Here is a 17392-nt window from a genome sequence, read left to right as displayed (position 1 = left end):
GTCAGTCTGTAGTAAATTCGATCTTGTGTAATTTACTATCACTGCACCGATGCGATGGTGTGTTTGTTGTGTCGCTGCTGGTGAACAATCACATCATACTCTGTGTCATATTGCACAAGAATGGCAAAAGCGCAGCGACAAGCGCTCCGTGATCCGGGAAACTTGTTTCACATTCAGTCGACCGAGGAAAAGTCTCATTAGACATGTAATTTTACTTTATTTTACTCACTTTTCTTTCTCTTCTCTTCTAAATTCAGTAGACATCAATATCTATTGATTAATAAACTCTGGGAATACACTATTATGTCACTCACGGCGGAATGCACAAAGTATAGATTTTGAGAAGTTTTCACAGATTTTTGGGTTGCAAATTGTTTCAATTACATTACTTTTTTTTACCATCTAACACAGATACTTATTAAGAATGATTCTGGGATGATACAAATGATCATTTTGCACTATTGAAAGAAATGTCTATAAATCGAAAAAATATTTTATGGCAAAGAAAAAAATCTTGCATTTACACACATTAATAAAATTCTATTACCACGAAAAATTGAGATACATAATTACACTTAGATGGACATACAATGAAAATATGTAATACTTTCATATATAAGAATTAAGAGATACCTAATTACATTAAACATACAGTATTAAAAGGAATATTGTTCTTTGCGTATAGTTTTAACTGCTTAGCACTTTAGAAAAATGGGCTTCTCTTCTAAAAGGAGAGGAAAAAGGAGAGATATTTAAGTTACAATATCTTAATGGCATCTAAGAACACGATTTTCTACATATGTACAAAATAATATATTATCAATAAAGTAGAGATATTACATTCTAAGTCACACGTAAAATAATATTGAAAAAACTCCTTCTTTTCGAGTTGAAACATTCAGTGTAACAATGTCAAGTCGCATTTGATAAATTTCAGCTTGTTTTTCTCTTTTGATTTCCTTATTTTAACCTTGAAGTTCTGAACCATTTATTTTTTCCTTCAGCTCTTTAGCATACTTTTTTGTTGTGATGTGAAAAGCGCGGACTTTTCCTACACTGAAACGCTTATATACAAATTATACAGTACATTTGCATTTAAATATAATCTTTCTCAGCTGAATAGCGTACACTATGTGTTTGTAAAGTGTGCTCAATGATTGATAGAGGCCTTATTGGTGCGAAAATAATTAATTAACTAATTATGCAAATTTGCACTTGTACAAATTACAAAATTGAGAGTCAACAGAAATGGTAACACATCGAGTCACAGTGATATTTTGATTTTTTTCTTTCTTTCTTCTACTTCATCTTCTAATGCGTATATTTGTGGCTTTGCCGGAAAAGACTTCACTCACAACTGTGCTCACATGCAATTTATTTTAATTAGTAAATTACTTATAGGTTGGCTTTTGAGGGGTTTTGACATTGAGACTATTGCTAGATAAGTTTGCTTGAGGGCATTTGAGATGAGCATCGCTCGAGACTTGAGTAATTTTGTCGGGACGATCCAAAGTGGGAAGCATGAAAGATTCAAACAATAGAGAATTGTACAATGAAAACAGGGACAGAACTGCACGACAAGTGCAGAAATATGAGGAAATTGTCCAACCTTCTTCACCATCATCATTGATCGCCGTATTGGCAATCTCTTTGGTGTGTACACGCATTTAAGTAACTTGCTGTCTTTTCAATGCTCTCGCATTGGGCTTATTAATTTATGTAACACAGTTAACAGTTAGTTCTTGATGGGCGGGAGGAGAACAAGGAGCGAGACGAAGGTGGGAAAAAGGAGGCAAAAAGTGATAAATGTGTAAAATAGATTCGCACTGTGTAAATTCAATAAACCATTGACAATAAAATGATTGTTAGGCGCTTGCTAAGGAGTAAAGAGAAGACACTTGGGTTTATGAAGAGGTTTTTCTTTTCTCCACACACACACACACATATACAAAAAGAGAAGAATTTTTAATGGTCACGTTGCACTTTGCATTCCACAGTGTGCAATAAATGTGCAGCAAAGGTATGAAAGTGAAAAAAAGACTTCTCAGATTGTAAAATTGCCTCTAAAGAGAATTTGCACGGGTAGCAGGTGAGAAATACTACCTAATAAAAGGCGTCAATGGGAAAATAGAAAGATATAATTTCGTGATATTCCAGAGAACAATTCCGCACGCGGATTTGTCCGGATTTGGAGTGACTTTCAGTCATAGGACAGCAAAATGGATTTCTTCTCTTTTGCAAGATTAGTTGGCTGTGAGAAGCAAACAACAAAATTTGTACTTGATTGCTGATGATAAGGTGTGCTTCTTGTGGCGAAAATTGTCACACCGCATCTTGGAGAGCGACTGTGTCCCATTTTAAGGTCGAGGCTCGTGGAGGTATTTAGCAATTAAAATTAATAGACAGAGAGACAAAACAGAGGAAATTACCATTATTGAGAGAGGCTGTGAAGATTGTTAAAATTACTTTTTTGTCATTATGCATAAAAGTCGGTAGTAAATTGTCGGTGGAGACGCCTGGTGTCCTCTCTACTTGCTCTTCGGCAGATGCCGCTTCATGTGGAGCGCCAAGTGGTCGCTCCTGGCGAAGCTCCTCTCGCAGACCACACACTTGAACGGCTTGGCCCCCGTGTGCTTCCGGTAGTGGCGGGTGAGCTCGTCCGATCGCGCGAACCTCCATTCGCACTCTGGCCACTGACACGTGTACGGCTTTTCACCTGCAAACACCAGAGCATAGAGTGATGGGAATTAGTGTCGCGCCAAATTCTTCGCAGGTCATCATGCGCATGCACAGACGCTATATTGTCTAATGTTGCTGAAAGCTGAGCTTTCATAGAATTTCAAATGGCAAATTCGTGGTGAATTACAGAAAATTGTCTCTGGTTGGCACTGTTGCAATCGCCCAGGCAGAGGCTAGTCAACAAAATTCTCTCCAATATCGACTCTTTTCCTAACATGTTTTTCCATCACAACAGAGAGGAGGCGAAAATGCACAGAATGGGCAAAAGAATCACCACGAGATACACCACTGAATGACATTATCTTCTCACTCACATCATCGCAATCATTTCACAATGCATGCTCTGAAGTGCAAATAAGTTGGAAATACAATCAGTGGCAATTTAAGTAAATGAATTCATTGCAGTGAAATGTTTTTGCCGCCAATTTATTCATCACCGTGTCTCCGATGGAATGTTTTCTTTTATTTCACCACCTCTCACACCCACACTTCACCGCCCGTCACTTGGGGTAAACCGCATATTCATGTGACAGAGAGAGAGACACATTCCTGCACACGTGAAAAGTAATCAATATTTTCGTGTATATATTGTGTGCGTGTGTTTTCCTCTGCCATCAGGGGTGAGCGAAGAAAGGAGGCGAGATGAAGGAAGAACGTGCCGAATGCAAAACTTACTTATTGTCTTTATGTTATTGCTACAAGAAGTAAACGAATGTTTTGTTTCCAATACACTCGGTCGAATTGGTATAGAGACCACTTGAGGATCGACTGCGAGGCGATCAGTGTGGCCGTATTGCAATTGCACCGCGTGTGCCGAAGTTCCTGCATGTGAAGTTCTTCATGAAAGAAACCTGCACCGCGCGAGTGTGAATGGAAGAAAGTTAACGCATTCTTTTTGAATATTAATACACGCTGAATTGAGATAATCTTTCATCATATTTTATGCCACACAGATCCATCGTTTCCATTTCAATGTAATACACCACACAATGCCGATTTTGCTATATTTATGGGGTCAAGGGATTAATAGTCAATTGTATTCCTTATGAATAACATCAGTCGCCGAGTCGTTAATGATGATGAGCCACAAGAGGTAATCATTGTACTGCCATGCCAAGACAGTAACATATATTCCTGGCGTTCTCACGTGGGTGTTCGGCAGAGGGATAAAATAAAATAAAATGCGAATTGAAATACTCATGTGCCACTAAACCCTCGTTATTTATTGTCACTTTGATAATTAAGTTGCAAGATAAATGCGCATTTCTCCGCGAATCACCTTATCAGAGTGCAATTGATACATGATACTTTCCACGCTGCCTCTTGGCCTTCGATTGCTGGTAAACAAGATTCTCGTCGATGAAACCGCAAAACCTAAATACGATGACTTTAAGGGCACAAGTTTGCAGAGGGCAAAATCGATTACAACTTCTTCGGTCAATTGTGTGTGAATTTCTCTCCCAGAGGTTAAGCAATAGATTACAACGAAAGACTTAGGCGACGAACCCGGTTTTGATGGAGAGCAAATACAAGAACTCAATGTCCGGTTATTGTCATATAAATAATTAATAATTGCTACAAAGTCGCAATTTATTGTGCAAAACAGCTAAAGTGTTGGTGTGCCTGAGCTCTTTTGTTTAGGCTTGTTCGTCAGACACAACACGGTCAATTTCTTTGCTCTTTCGCAGATTATAATGCCTCTTGCACGAGAATAATATGATGGAATGTGGATATCCTCGATAGAGTGGCAATCTGTCTTGGCGGTTCAAAGCCACACATTGCAAACGCCACCTTTCACGCCTTGGTCTCTTTGCTTAACAAGGGACGATTGAGCAAACATCAATTTGGGAACTTGTGACGGTTAAGATTGAGCAAATTGAGGTCAGCATGACGTTGTTTCTGATCCTTATGACACATCTTAGAGACGATATCGTATTTTGGAGTCAATTTTCTTGGGCAAAATATTGATTCCAGATTTATCTTCTCAACTACCACGATAAAATTACCCTTCCGTTAAGCTGATTATGAATGATTTATAAGGTTGGTTTATGGCTGAGAGGATAATAATCAAAAATGCCAGGAAACAAGACAGACAGAGACAGAGAGAGAGAGAGAGAGAGAGAGAGAGAGAGAGACAGAGAGAGAGCTGATGCGAGGCACGTGGTAACATAAGATAATAATGTGATGATTGATCTGCAATTGATGCAATAAATAACAATAAGAATTCAATTACTTCCGTGTCAAATCAATTGACTCTTCGTGACTTCTAGAATATCTCTGGTAAGTGCTGTTTGTAGATTTTAATTGATACTGTTGAGTTACAGTTAGCTGGCTGAATTGATTCTCGAAGGACTTTTCCATTTTCGAAGGCGCTCACAAATTAATGTCTTTTCCTTCCTTGGGCTCTACATGTGAATAAATATCACTGTCTTGTCGCCTCTAAAAGAGATGTTCTCTGATTGGCCAGCGAATTTGGGAATAAATTTGAATAATCTGAGATTTTCGCAGTGGCAAAAATATGCAAAGCAAGGAAGTTTGCAGATCGTCTTGAATGACTGTCTCTATTTCTGCCACGATGACTCACTCTCGATCCCCCTTTAGCCAGAGCTTAAAGAACGCCAATAGTTTGAGACTCGACCGGCATAAATTTCGCGGGTGATTTCAAGTTACCATTTCAGAGCATGGGAAAAATTCAATTTCCTTCTAAAGAGACTTCAATACGGATTCGATTTGGCGCTAAAAGATATTTTTAGTTCCAACGCGGAACGAAAATTTTTTCCAGATCGCATGGAAAAGCAACTGCAGATCAACCTTCAATGCAATTGGAGGCTAAATCAACTTCTCTATTGAGGCTTTTGTGGAGCATGCGGCTGAGTAAATTATGAAAAGAAATTAAAAACAATTCCGCGGCGCGGCTTTTTGCAGCGGCCAATTGGAGGCCTCCAAAATACATTTCTAATTACGACAAATTCATTTTCGATCGCAGTCCAGATTCATTGTTAGATTCGCCACATTATGCCGCAATTGAAGTTTCGGCAGAACGGAGAGGCGAAAAAACAGACAATAAATCTTTTTCTCATTGCTTTACAAACCCAATAAAGCTCATTGAGCAATATTTTTCGTCTATAAGAGAACTTGACATTGAATTATATCTATCTCTTTTTACCAATTCTGTCTCATATCGCTCTTGTGTATTTCCATCACGTTTTGTTTGTTGGATAATTCTTTATTAATCTACATATTTTAACTGTAGTTGCGAGCAGTGGAGGAGAGAGAAAAAAATAGGAGAAAAATAACTAAATTGAAACGTATGAGGAATTCCAATCGATTATGTTTTGCATATCAATTTGTTATTCCTCATATTGACACATGTGCAAAAAAATGCACGGCTTTTATAGCAAATTCACACTGCGTTTTGCTTTTTATGGCACTTCTTTTTTCGGTATATCTTGGCAGTTTTGCTTCTCCGCGACTCTGCGCGATGAGTAGCAAATATAGAGTTACCGATTTTAGTGTTTGATATGATATTTAGTGTGAACTTAGCGAGTGACAAATTCTCACACCTGGGAAAATAAAATATTCATAATATTTTCTGATCTACACAAACTCTTATTCTTCTGGGATATTTGATTTCGCACTCAGCTTTTGTGTTCTCTAGTCCACTTTTGTGGGCAATAAAACAATTTGCCAGATATAAATACACGGCAATTCATCATTCGTGGACAGAATTTTGTTATTATACGCGCTCTTGAGGCAATTATGTGTCTCCGCAGAGATTTCTTGAAGAAATTTGAAGGTTGAAATTCCTGTCTCAGAATCTCTTATTTAGCAAAAGTGTGTGCGCATAAATTGCCACTCTTCTTTTATTTCAAAATTTCATCTATATTTTATGCAAATGCGCGCCATGGAAAGGAATTCAGATGGAAAATCACTTCCTATTGTTACCTGAGCTTTGGCGAACTGGCAGACCTATGATTTATATCATTGACCTTTTCCATCCGATACACAATATTGACTCTATATTTGATATTTTAAATTGCTCGAAGCCTGAGAACTTGCTTGTGGTGTGAAGTGATAAGGCCAGAAATTATTCAGCGTATTTATGAGAAATTATGCAGACTTTTGCGAATGCGCCATAAATCAGTGGATCTCGAAGCGATAGAAGTTTGTTTTCCACCAGTCAACAATTATCTCTTGGGTGGACAAAATCTGCGCGAGATTTCTCAGTGGAATTGGCAACAAAAGTCTCGCGGACGCATTTCAAACACACTATGGATGGATTTCTTTGAGGCGCGCGCGATGCCAGAGAAAATTGATAGTTTCCAAATGGAATTAAATACTGTGAATTTAGTATATATATAGCAATAAAATAAAATACCACGAGTGTGAGTCACTCGTGCTGCCGCGTGGAAAAAATAAATTGTGTGTGGTGAATGATTGACCTAAATTTGCTGCTCATAACAAGAGGAGAATTTCACGTGTGCTCCATAGTCGTGTGTCTCCGCATGAGTGTTGGACTGGGGAAAAAATGAGTCTCTGTTGTGGCGTCTCTTGCTGTCTGACACTGATATGTGTACAGAAATTTCTGCGTGAAATATGGGAAATTATTTGGGAAGAGACTGAAATAAATTGCCACCTCTTAGAGAATCCTTAAACATTTTACAGTTTCATCACGATGTTGGGAGTGAAGATATAGAAAAAGCGCCAAATTTGGACTCCAAACATGCGCACGAGCTTGTAAGTCAAGCGACTGGACCCGGGATTCACCAGGTGAGGGGTCAAATGTAAATATAGTCACTGCATGAGCAACACACACACAACCCGGTGAAAAGTTCAGGGGTCATTGAAGTGGTGTCCAATTCTCAAATGATTTTCTTCGACTGTTTAATTGAAATATCAGAAAAAACGGCAATCCTCCGCAAAATTACATGCCTGCCCAAATCGTGAAGTAACGAAGCATGTAATTACGTCTCTCTTGATTCCCAACTGAGTGCTGTATCAATGGATATCACGGGGCAGATAAAAGACGTTTTTCGATGCGATGACGCCTATTTTTTGGAGCGCGCGCAATTTGGGAAGATTACTTGGATATTCCATCGCACTCTCCCTTTTATGCCTGGCCTGTCTTACTTTCAATTTAAAGGTGGAAGAGATTTTGGAAGACAATTCTTCCACCCACTCTTCGCCAAAGCAGCGCGCGCGCGCCTCAGATAATGTGTACCTGATCGCCTGAGAGAGCGATAAACTCTTCAGGGGAGAATATGATAGTCTGTGGCTTCTCTCCAGCATCCAGTGATTGAGTGTGTTCAACTTCTTCCCATTGATCCTCCAAACACTCATTCATTCAAGCCTTCGGCTCGTCTCTCTCGCTCTTCCGCATCGTGCATATAGCATGAAAGCAGCACAATTTTTCCCATCGTACGAGACATGACTTCTCCACACCTTTTACGTCTTCACCGTTGTTGCTGGTGTTGTTCATTGAGAATGGCGAGACAAGAAGAATGAGTAGAGGTTACGCCATGGAGAGCATCACCAATCTTCCTCTTCTCCGCATATCCTCAATGGTACATGGAACATTTAGAGAACTCTGTTTGACTTTCTTGTTACTCTGTCCGTTCCTTCATTTTATTGCACACTCTCGCGGAAAAAAGAGCGATCAAAATCATATTCACCGCCATTGATATTGCAAATGTAGAGTTCTGTTTGGGATTAATTGAGAAGAAAAATAAGGAAATGCCTCCAATTTGTTGACGCTTTTGATTTTTTCCGGTGATTTGCGCTTTTTTCTTGCGCTGCCAAAGCGATTGCCGGGTTGTTAAGACTCTTAGCTTGTAATCATGCCACCGCATTCAATAATACCGATCACACATAATACGTCAAAGTGCTTTTTGCTTTCATTGCTCACCTCAGGTATTACGAATAATCACCCAGTTAATTGCTCTTGAAACTATTAGCTGAATTCCGTGTGTAATGGATGAGACATTTAAAGCGCGGGGAGAAGAAAAAAAGCAAAAACAAGACCTCAACAGGCTTAGCTTATGCGAATTGGGCTTCTTGGCGAGCCTTTGGAACTTGAAAATGTGTGTTTAAGGCCGTGAATCCCACTTCTGACACCAGTATTGAACAGGAAATGTGCAGAGAATGAACTGCAACTTCAAAATCATATTGGAAATCATATGAAAAATGTATATTTCTGATTATTCTCCACTCCCAACTTCTTGTTTTAACTGCTTTCAATCTCTCAGGTGATCTCATGAAGTGAACCGGGAGAGTAACTTAAAATTCACTCCGATTAAGGTTGATTGAATACATGAAGTGGTCAAAGAGGAGGCGAAAAAACTCAAAGGTAGAATGAGATAAAGTGATTATGGGCAGAAGAGATTCTGACGCGTGCTGACCGGTTTTCCCTGCTGGGGAAGTGCCAAGATTTAAGAGATTATCTTGAGGAGCTCAAACTGACAGAGGAGGGAAAAGTACGATAGAAAATATGTGTAACACGTGCACCAATTTGGCACAGGTAATCACAGCTGGACTCACGCGTTAACTCCCGTGGCCGCCAATTGATCAATTGTTGCTCAAAGTATCCAATAAGCATGGATTATGTGCGGAGTGTTGAGAGGCGACAATTGGAGACGGTGATATATCGCGAGAAACGAAGTAAGGAATTAACAGTGCCGAGAGAAGGTAATGAGAAGTCCCGCGACTTTTTTTTCTCCTTTCAATTCTCCCCTCAGCCAACTAATGTCGATTTACAATGAATTTTACGCAATGTTTCTGTCAATCACACTGGCTTTTTGTGTGTTGTTGTGCGCGCGATTGACGATAGACAAGATATTAAATTCTCCCCCAGATGAGGAGAGTTCTGGTGTGAAAGGAGGATTGTGAGGTATTGGCGAAAGAACGGAAAATCAGGCTCTAATGATGAAGGCTACATGTATATTTTCGCTGATTTGCTTGCCTTCGCGAGCACACGAAAAGCCGTGGGTGTTGAGTATCCGGTCAAAATGCTAGCGCTATTATGTGCAAATTGTGCTTCGGTATCTTCAACACTTCTTGCTATGCGTCTCGCGCGCCGCATCTCTCAGAAGGATACACATTTAAGGCGAATTAATGTTACAACATTGCTGATTTCACGTCTTAGATGATCGCCACTTTGGTGGTGCGGGAAAAAATTAGTGTGAATGAGAGGAAATTTATTGAGGCATCGCGCGCGCATTGGTTTGCGTACGCCTTTTTCCACCCGAAACTCGCACGCAATGATCATAATTTTCCACAGAGACACACTCAATGGCATGTAATGTTTACGATAATTGCATTTTAAGATTAATCTCTCTATTGATATTGCTACAATTTAAAATGTCCATTTGCATGTATTTTCTCTGATTGTGTTGGCAGTCAACATTAAAGCCCTCTCTTTTGAGATCGCCAGGCAAGAGTGTAAAAATCTTTATGGGGACTTTTTGCAAACAATTTAAGTGATTTTATTGGAAATGGAAAATGGCATTATGGGAGACCAAAAACACACCGCCAATTCCCTTTCAATACCTGCAGTCGCGGGTAAAGTGCACAATGTTCGCGCATAGATGCGGTTTCAATTGGTAGAAAAGGTCAACAATTTATAATATTATTTGGATGATTGGCATTTATTCTTGCGCGGCGCGCAATCGAAAAAGTAATATAATAAGTCATGACTTTGCCATATTCAACTTGAATCTCTGCCTGTGAAGTTTGTCGGACATTTTTTACGTAATACAAGTCAATATCATAAGGTATAAATAGGCAGTCGATGAATACAAATGTGCCAGAGATACATTCCGAAATTCACTCTAGCCTTAATTAACACGACATAGAGCAAATGGTGAACCAATTAAAATCAAAAGTGGCACAATGGCAACTTTTTTCGCAGATTCCTCGTCTCTTCGACTATTGATGTCTTTTGTTCGCTTTTGCACTGCAGATGAGAATCTAACCAATATGAGTCGCTGATTGGGTGTGCTCACATGACAAAAAATATTGAATTTGAGCGAGAAGATCATCTGCAAACACTGGTCTGGCTGAACAATGCGTCTAAGTGTGATGCCGAGTGATAGAAATTACACTGGAAGAAATGGTTGTGATTTGGGAAGAAAGACAGAGGGCTGGAGTGGCTCGGTTTGTCAGAGTGTAGCGCATAAAGAAGCTCCGGATTCGTACTTAAGAGTGGCTGAAAAGTGGCTTTCTCACACTGTGTCATCGCAGCCAATATACGCGGTCACAGTTTCTTCGATGGAATTACAATAGTTTGCTCATGCTGTACATAGAGTTGAGTGAGTGTTTCGAGCATGGAGATGGAATAATTCGCAAAAGCGCGTCTCGCGAGTGCTTTCGAGTGGTGCGCAAGTGTCCACAACAGCTGAACACACAGCGATAAGCGCTGGAAATGTATGCAAATTGTCATATCGCTCTTCCTTTTCATTTCTCTCCAGTCTCTTATAAACAGCGAGATAGAGAAGAGAGTCATCTACGTCAATCGTGACATGTTTAATCTATTCCTACACTGAATTATATTCCATGCTTTTGGATCACAAGAGCGCGGAGAAATATTTTGAGTATCCACAAATTTAAAATCAATAATTTATGCAATTAATCGGTTTTGCCCCAGAGGAACGGCGCATCGGAGAGTTGGCTTTAAAAAAAATGACTGCACATAAATATAAATTAAGGAAGAGACGATCAAAGGCTGGAGACGCGATAAAAGTGGATATATACCTCTAATTGATGGTGAAAGAGATGGTGCTCAGTCGTAAAATCGACCGACGGAGTAACAGTTTCTTGATTCATTCATGAAAATTCAGCTCAAACACTCGCGCCTTATCATATCAATCCGATTTTCTGCATGTTCATTCTAAAGTGTAATCTCGGAATTGGTCTTGACCATTGAAAATTATAGGTTCCAGTGAGAAAATCACTGTCGCGTCTCCGAGCGTCCCCGACTTATCGAGTAAAAATGCATTTCAGCGCTTGTTTGATAAATATTCTAATGAGCTCCGATAGATATAATGGACACTTGAGGGAATTTATTGGCGTGTGGTCTTGATGTGGCCTTAATTCTTAGGGCTACACCGAAAACACACTGCACGCATATTTGTTTTGAGAAACACGGTCTCACTTTGGTCGGAATCTTCGTACATCACGCGTGCAAGAAGAGTTGTGATAGAATTTCATGCAAATTCTGTGACCTCCTTAGAGACATTCTATTCAATTTTATGTCCAACATGCCGACGATGCCATGATTCATGTAATATTTGACGTGTGTGGTTAATATTCAGCACAAAAGACACACGCTGTCAGATTTTAATTACATCAATACTAATTACCATCTGTCTTGTTTCATTTACTCATAAGATTTCTAGAAGAAAAAAAATCCACGCAGCCTTTCTTAAGTGTGGCCCCAACAATAAAGTATTTAAATTTACTGGATGAATAAAAATGTGGTCTTAAAGTATCACATGATGAGGCATTTCTCGCCTCAGAAGAGTCCCAGAGAAGTGAGAAAGAGGAAGACATGAAATTTTAGTAGTAGAATTTCATTCATATTTTTTATCCATCGCCATGAACAAAAATGTGATATAAATTTTGAGTCATTTCCCCTCCAGACCTCCAGTGCACAGCTTCCCGCGTGCGGAATACTTGTGTTGAATTATGAAGAATCGAATAATCCAACAATTTGTGGTTATTCCCTCTCCTCCGATCACCAATTTTTATATCGAACACAAAAGGCAAGAGAACCTATTAGCATATTCTCTGTTTATTATTTCATGTATATATGAATAAACTCTCCGCGTCCAATTCACTCTTTTTCCTGTGTGGGTCATCATCGTCAACATCTTATGGCACTATATAGCACCAGGGGCAAGAATTTATATTACTGGACGATGGCATTTCATTCTCTCTTCCTGCCTCGACTCTTCCTCTGCGGATGGCGCGATGTTGGCTGTTGCCACCCAAATTCTCCACAATAAACTGTCGATTTCTTCACTGAAAGCCATTTTCACGGCAGGACTTTGGCTTTTACGCACGAGCAACACTTTTCTGTCCACTCAACAATGCATTCTGGCTGCCATTTAGCCTAAAGCTCACTTGAAGCCGCTGTGTTTTGATATATAGATCAAAACACCGTGAATATGCAAAGACTTTGGCACTTGGATCTCAGCCACTCAGCGTGAAAAATGCCTTCAAACTCAATGCATAGCATGGGGGTGACTATAAAATTGCTAATATTATTGGACAATATTGAGATTCCTTTAGAATGTTGCATTTGAGACTCTAAATCAACACAAAATTTCTTCTCAGCCGCTTTTGAGAGTGAACAGAAGATCGACAATGAATACAATTTATATTATTGACGACAAGAGAGAAATCCTGCGGTCATTGGAAGTGAATATGCCATCATTAGGTGCACTTCATATTCTCTCTTTTATAGTGCCATACTAGCTTGTGTATTTGCAACAGTGTTTCGGGTCAAATGGACACTTGTCGCTGTTTAAAATGGCACATTTCTTGCTTGATTCCGCGGACTCTTTGCCAGTGACACGAAGGAAATTATCTTCGATACTTAATTGAGGGGAGAATCACACATATTTCGACTCAAATCGCCTCCTCTTCCTCTCTTCATGCCGCGTGTATAAGTTATTTTAAGTGTTTGGTGTCTAAATGAGTATTAATCAAATTAATTTCTTTTATGAATATATTTCTATAAACATAATCTCCACAGAAGTCATTAATAATGTCATAAATACTGGAAAAAATATTCCGTAATAAAATATTATTTAATGCAGTCATTAATTTTTTCTTCCACCATGACAATAAAAAGCTTATACAAACACGCGTGAAGAGACGAAGAGGTGGATTTGGAGTTCATTGAAAAGATATACAAACTCACCAGTATGAATCCGCTGATGGGCTTTGAGGTGCGAACTTTTCGTGTAAACTTTTGTGCATCCTGCAAAGACAAGAGACAGAGAGTTTCATGAGCGTTAACCATGCTGAAATAACTCCTCACGCGGTGCATGTCTATTGTCACTGGAGGCCATAAAAGACGGTTTTTAACAAGGAAAATACTTTTGGTGAAATTTCTGTGATGTGGCGTGTATATTTCTGAGATAAATGCAGCAAGAAAAAAGAGGCATTTTGGCTGCAATTTCAGCAATATACGAGGTGAATAAATACCCGCGAGAGCATGAGAAGCAATTGTTCATAATCGGCAAGCTTGTAAAAAAAAATCACAAGACAGGCAATAAGAAATCAAAGTACAGGCAAAAAAGGTGGAATTTTAATCGTTTTTGTAATGTGAGTGTAATAATTTAAATGCGATTATTGCCAATTTCGTCACATTTTCGAACTCGTTAATTTTTAATGGGAGCAATTAATTGGTAGATATGGGTAATTCGGCGCTTTTTTGACCATTGATTCCAACTGCGAAATAATGTGTGTGCGCGATCTCGTGCGCGCACGCAATTGTCTCTCCTCCAGCACAGCAATGTTATCTGACACAATTTTGGTCTTGCGTGCTTTTTTTTTGTCAACATTCAACTGAAGATCCATTTACACTTCCTCCTCATTCCGCAGCAGAGTGTGATCTTATGAGCTCCTCCGGATTCAATGAATGAATCTGTTTAGCCTGTGCGCTGCGGCAATAAATCTCACAGTGGCGATTGTACAAGAAGATGGAAAGTTAAGGTGAGAAATCGGACAGAGGCAAACCTAGGGGCAGATCATTGAAGCGGTTCTGCATTCACCCTCATTCAGATCCCGCAAGTATATCATATCGGGAAGACTGAACAGTTGCTTCGTGCTGTGATGCAAACATTCCACGGACAGAATGGCGATTCTGGTTCACTTGGGGAGCCTCCAGTTTTTTGCTCCGCATCCCCAGCTATGAAATACTCGCGCTGCGTTATTTATGGGATGCTGGCGAGTGTGATTCTTGCTGTTCACTTCTCTCACGATTAACAAGTATTTTCCGCGTGATGGAGTAGAAGAAACGAGAATGAATGAAAAGATCGTACGAGAGTCACTTGAATAGTTCTCGTCCATATTCGCCCAGCATTTGCGTGACAAATGAGAGTTTCCCCAGTAAACTCTTTGGGTCACTGTGTGTCGAGATCTGGATCATCGCGGGTCCTAGAACTCTGAACTCAGAGTGCACACAGTAATTAATGAGCAATGTGGCGCAATTTCGAAATGCACGTGCCAGAGCTCAGCGAGCGACTCTCTTGTGCGCCATGGTGAGTTAAGAGATGTAAAAAGTATTTTTCAATCGGCAGACAAATGGGAAAATGAGGCAAGACAAAGAGGTCTTTCAATTTGTCTGGTGATTGATTGAGATATCAGGCATCATAGCAAGGCAATAATATTTTTCCACAACACAGAACCGCATGAATGGCGACATACCGAGAAAATCACAGTGATGTATCCGCCGCTTCTCCAGCTCTGGATTGTTCCGCCGGTTGTACTTGCCGACGATCTTCACTTGTGCCCCCTGCAGCACCAGGGCCGACGACGAGGAGTTCCTGTGGCTCGATAGACTGCCGCTCCCGCCGCCCGGGACTCCGTTCGGCGTCGTCGCGTGGTGGTTTCCGCTGGAGACGTGCACGGACGGCGGCAGGGATGCGTTGCAGGCCTGCGACAGCGGCACTGAGAGCGCGGGCGGCGCGGACTGCGGCTGCTGCAGGTACGGCGGCGGAGGCGTTCGTCGCGGGGGTCCTTGCAGGGAGTTCCCCGGACTTCCGGGATCTGAGCTGGGCGGGGTGAGCGGCGGGACGTACATGAGCCGAGAGATCGGCGCGCAGAAGTTTGAGTTCTGCGGCGACATTTTACTGTGGTAGTTCTGCGGAAGAGCCGAGACTCAAACTGGGATTCTAGGATCAATTCATCAGTTTGTGACTTACATGGGGGTGATTCTGCTGCCAACTGTAGTAGTTGCCTTGGCTGGAGTTTGGCATGTGCACGTGGCCGCCGTTGTGCGGATGATTGCCGTTCGTCGTGGCGCCCAGGTAGCCGTTCAGGGGCCCCTGGAGCCCGTGCGACTGGTGCGGATGCTGAAGCGGTGGATAACTCGAGGGCGGAATGTGATACACTCCGCCGCCGTTCTGGCCATGATGGCCAGACGGCGGCTGGTGCAGAACTGAACTCGAGAGGTTTTGTTGTGGGTGGGATTTTTCGGTTTTTATCTCCAACGGACTCAGGAGAGGAGAAGCCAGAGGCTCTAGCAGATGATCATCTGCCGCCTCCAATTTTACCTGGACAAGATACGTAAATGCACTAAGTCTAAATTCAATATTCTTGGGTGGCAGTTGTGAGCTCACTTGTGTCGCCCCGGCTATCGTTCCCAGCATGATGGCGTTCTCGGGGTCGATGTTCTGGATGGAGCTCGTGATGTCCTCCCACAGCGGCGGCCGCAGGAAGGAATCGTCCACGTCATTGCAGAGCAGCTCCTTGCCCTTCGAGCCGAAGATGAAGTCCCTGCCATAGCTCTCGTATATCTGATGGTGGCCGCCGAAAGCACTTCCGCTCAACACACTGGATCCGCCCGCGTCCGGCGAGTCGCCGATCTGGTGGTGCTGCACAACCTCGAGTTCAATGTCTGTGTCCAATTTGTGAAGTCGGCCCATCAGCTCATGCCGATACTCTAGTTCTGGTGACTGAAAGCGGAGGGAAGAGAGATTCTGTGAGTTTGAATAATTAATAATAAATTCGTCGACAATTAATTATTTCACAAATTGTCAGTGTTAAATGTCAGCGTAAAAGACATTTTCCACTCTTTCATTACCACACCAAATCAGTCATTTATTTTAATGCGCGCGTTTTTTGTGTGTGGAAGAGAGAAATAAAAGAAATTGTGTACCATGTGAAGCAGTCGAGAGACCCCACAAAGAAATGTGACTAAAAGCTTCTTTCCTAGCACAGTTTGTATCTATCATATTTAATATGTGCGGCCGCGCGGGAAGAAGAGAAAATTATTGATAGAAGTGAGCGTTCGTGTCTTCGTGGACATCATTTATTTAATGTTTATAGTATTGCGATGATGAGGAGGCCTCTTTACGGAGATTGGGAAAAAATTTCTCGCTGTCCAAATACATGAAAGAGCCTCAGAATGAGACAACAATAGGTCACATCTGTCTACAACAAAGCGCACAATATTGAGACTACCAGTCATTAATTTTGAGCCTCGCCGGACATCCAAGACATTGGGATGCTGTGTGAACCTCAGCCGGAGATTTCACACTTTTCATTGTGATTCGTGTGTGGCTCGAAATCGTGGATGAGCCATCAAATGCTGACCATTTCGTATCGCCCAAAGAGAGGCGAACAACCTGGGCAAAGCTCGCCGTGAGGATCATGGCAAATTCCTGAATGTGACACTCTATAGAGACATCTTCTCCGCAGCCAAATAAACGGACCGTGGTGGCCGATTGCAGTGCGCGCTCCATCATTATTGACACGATCAAATTTATTCAGCATAAGGTGATGTTTGTTCAAATGGAAATTTATTTGTTCACAACAGCAAAGAGAAAAATCTACTATTTACATTATCAACTTGCACAATTATTGGCTTTGGCAAATAATAGAATTCTTAATGATGTTTAATCATTACATAAAAAGGAGATGGAAT

The 17392-nt window shown here is 41.0% G+C and overlaps 1 protein-coding gene across 1 annotated transcript in view; it reads right to left on the bottom strand.

Annotated features, from left to right (window-relative positions):
* Window positions 1-206: 206 nt before the first annotated feature.
* The window catches only part of LOC132256768 (dendritic arbor reduction protein 1), a 42162-nt gene continuing 24976 nt past the window's right edge, over window positions 207-17392 (bottom strand). Inside the window, exons 2-6 of the mRNA XM_059753315.1 lie at window positions 16086-16421; window positions 15669-16019; window positions 15172-15607; window positions 13661-13720; window positions 207-2716 (exon numbers count right to left, since the gene is read on the bottom strand). Of these exons, the coding sequence (XP_059609298.1) occupies window positions 2529-2716; window positions 13661-13720; window positions 15172-15607; window positions 15669-16019; window positions 16086-16421 (1371 nt within the window). The 3' untranslated portion in view covers window positions 207-2528. The remainder of the gene's footprint in view (window positions 2717-13660; window positions 13721-15171; window positions 15608-15668; window positions 16020-16085; window positions 16422-17392) is intronic.

The sequence above is a fragment of the Phlebotomus argentipes genome, unplaced genomic scaffold (genome assembly GCF_947086385.1).
Source record: "Phlebotomus argentipes unplaced genomic scaffold, Phlebotomus argentipes genome assembly contig_17, whole genome shotgun sequence".
In the NCBI taxonomy this organism is placed as follows: Eukaryota; Metazoa; Arthropoda; class Insecta; order Diptera; family Psychodidae; genus Phlebotomus; species Phlebotomus argentipes.
Note: the sequence above shows the minus strand (reverse complement) of the source record. Positions and strands in the feature narration are given on the sequence as shown.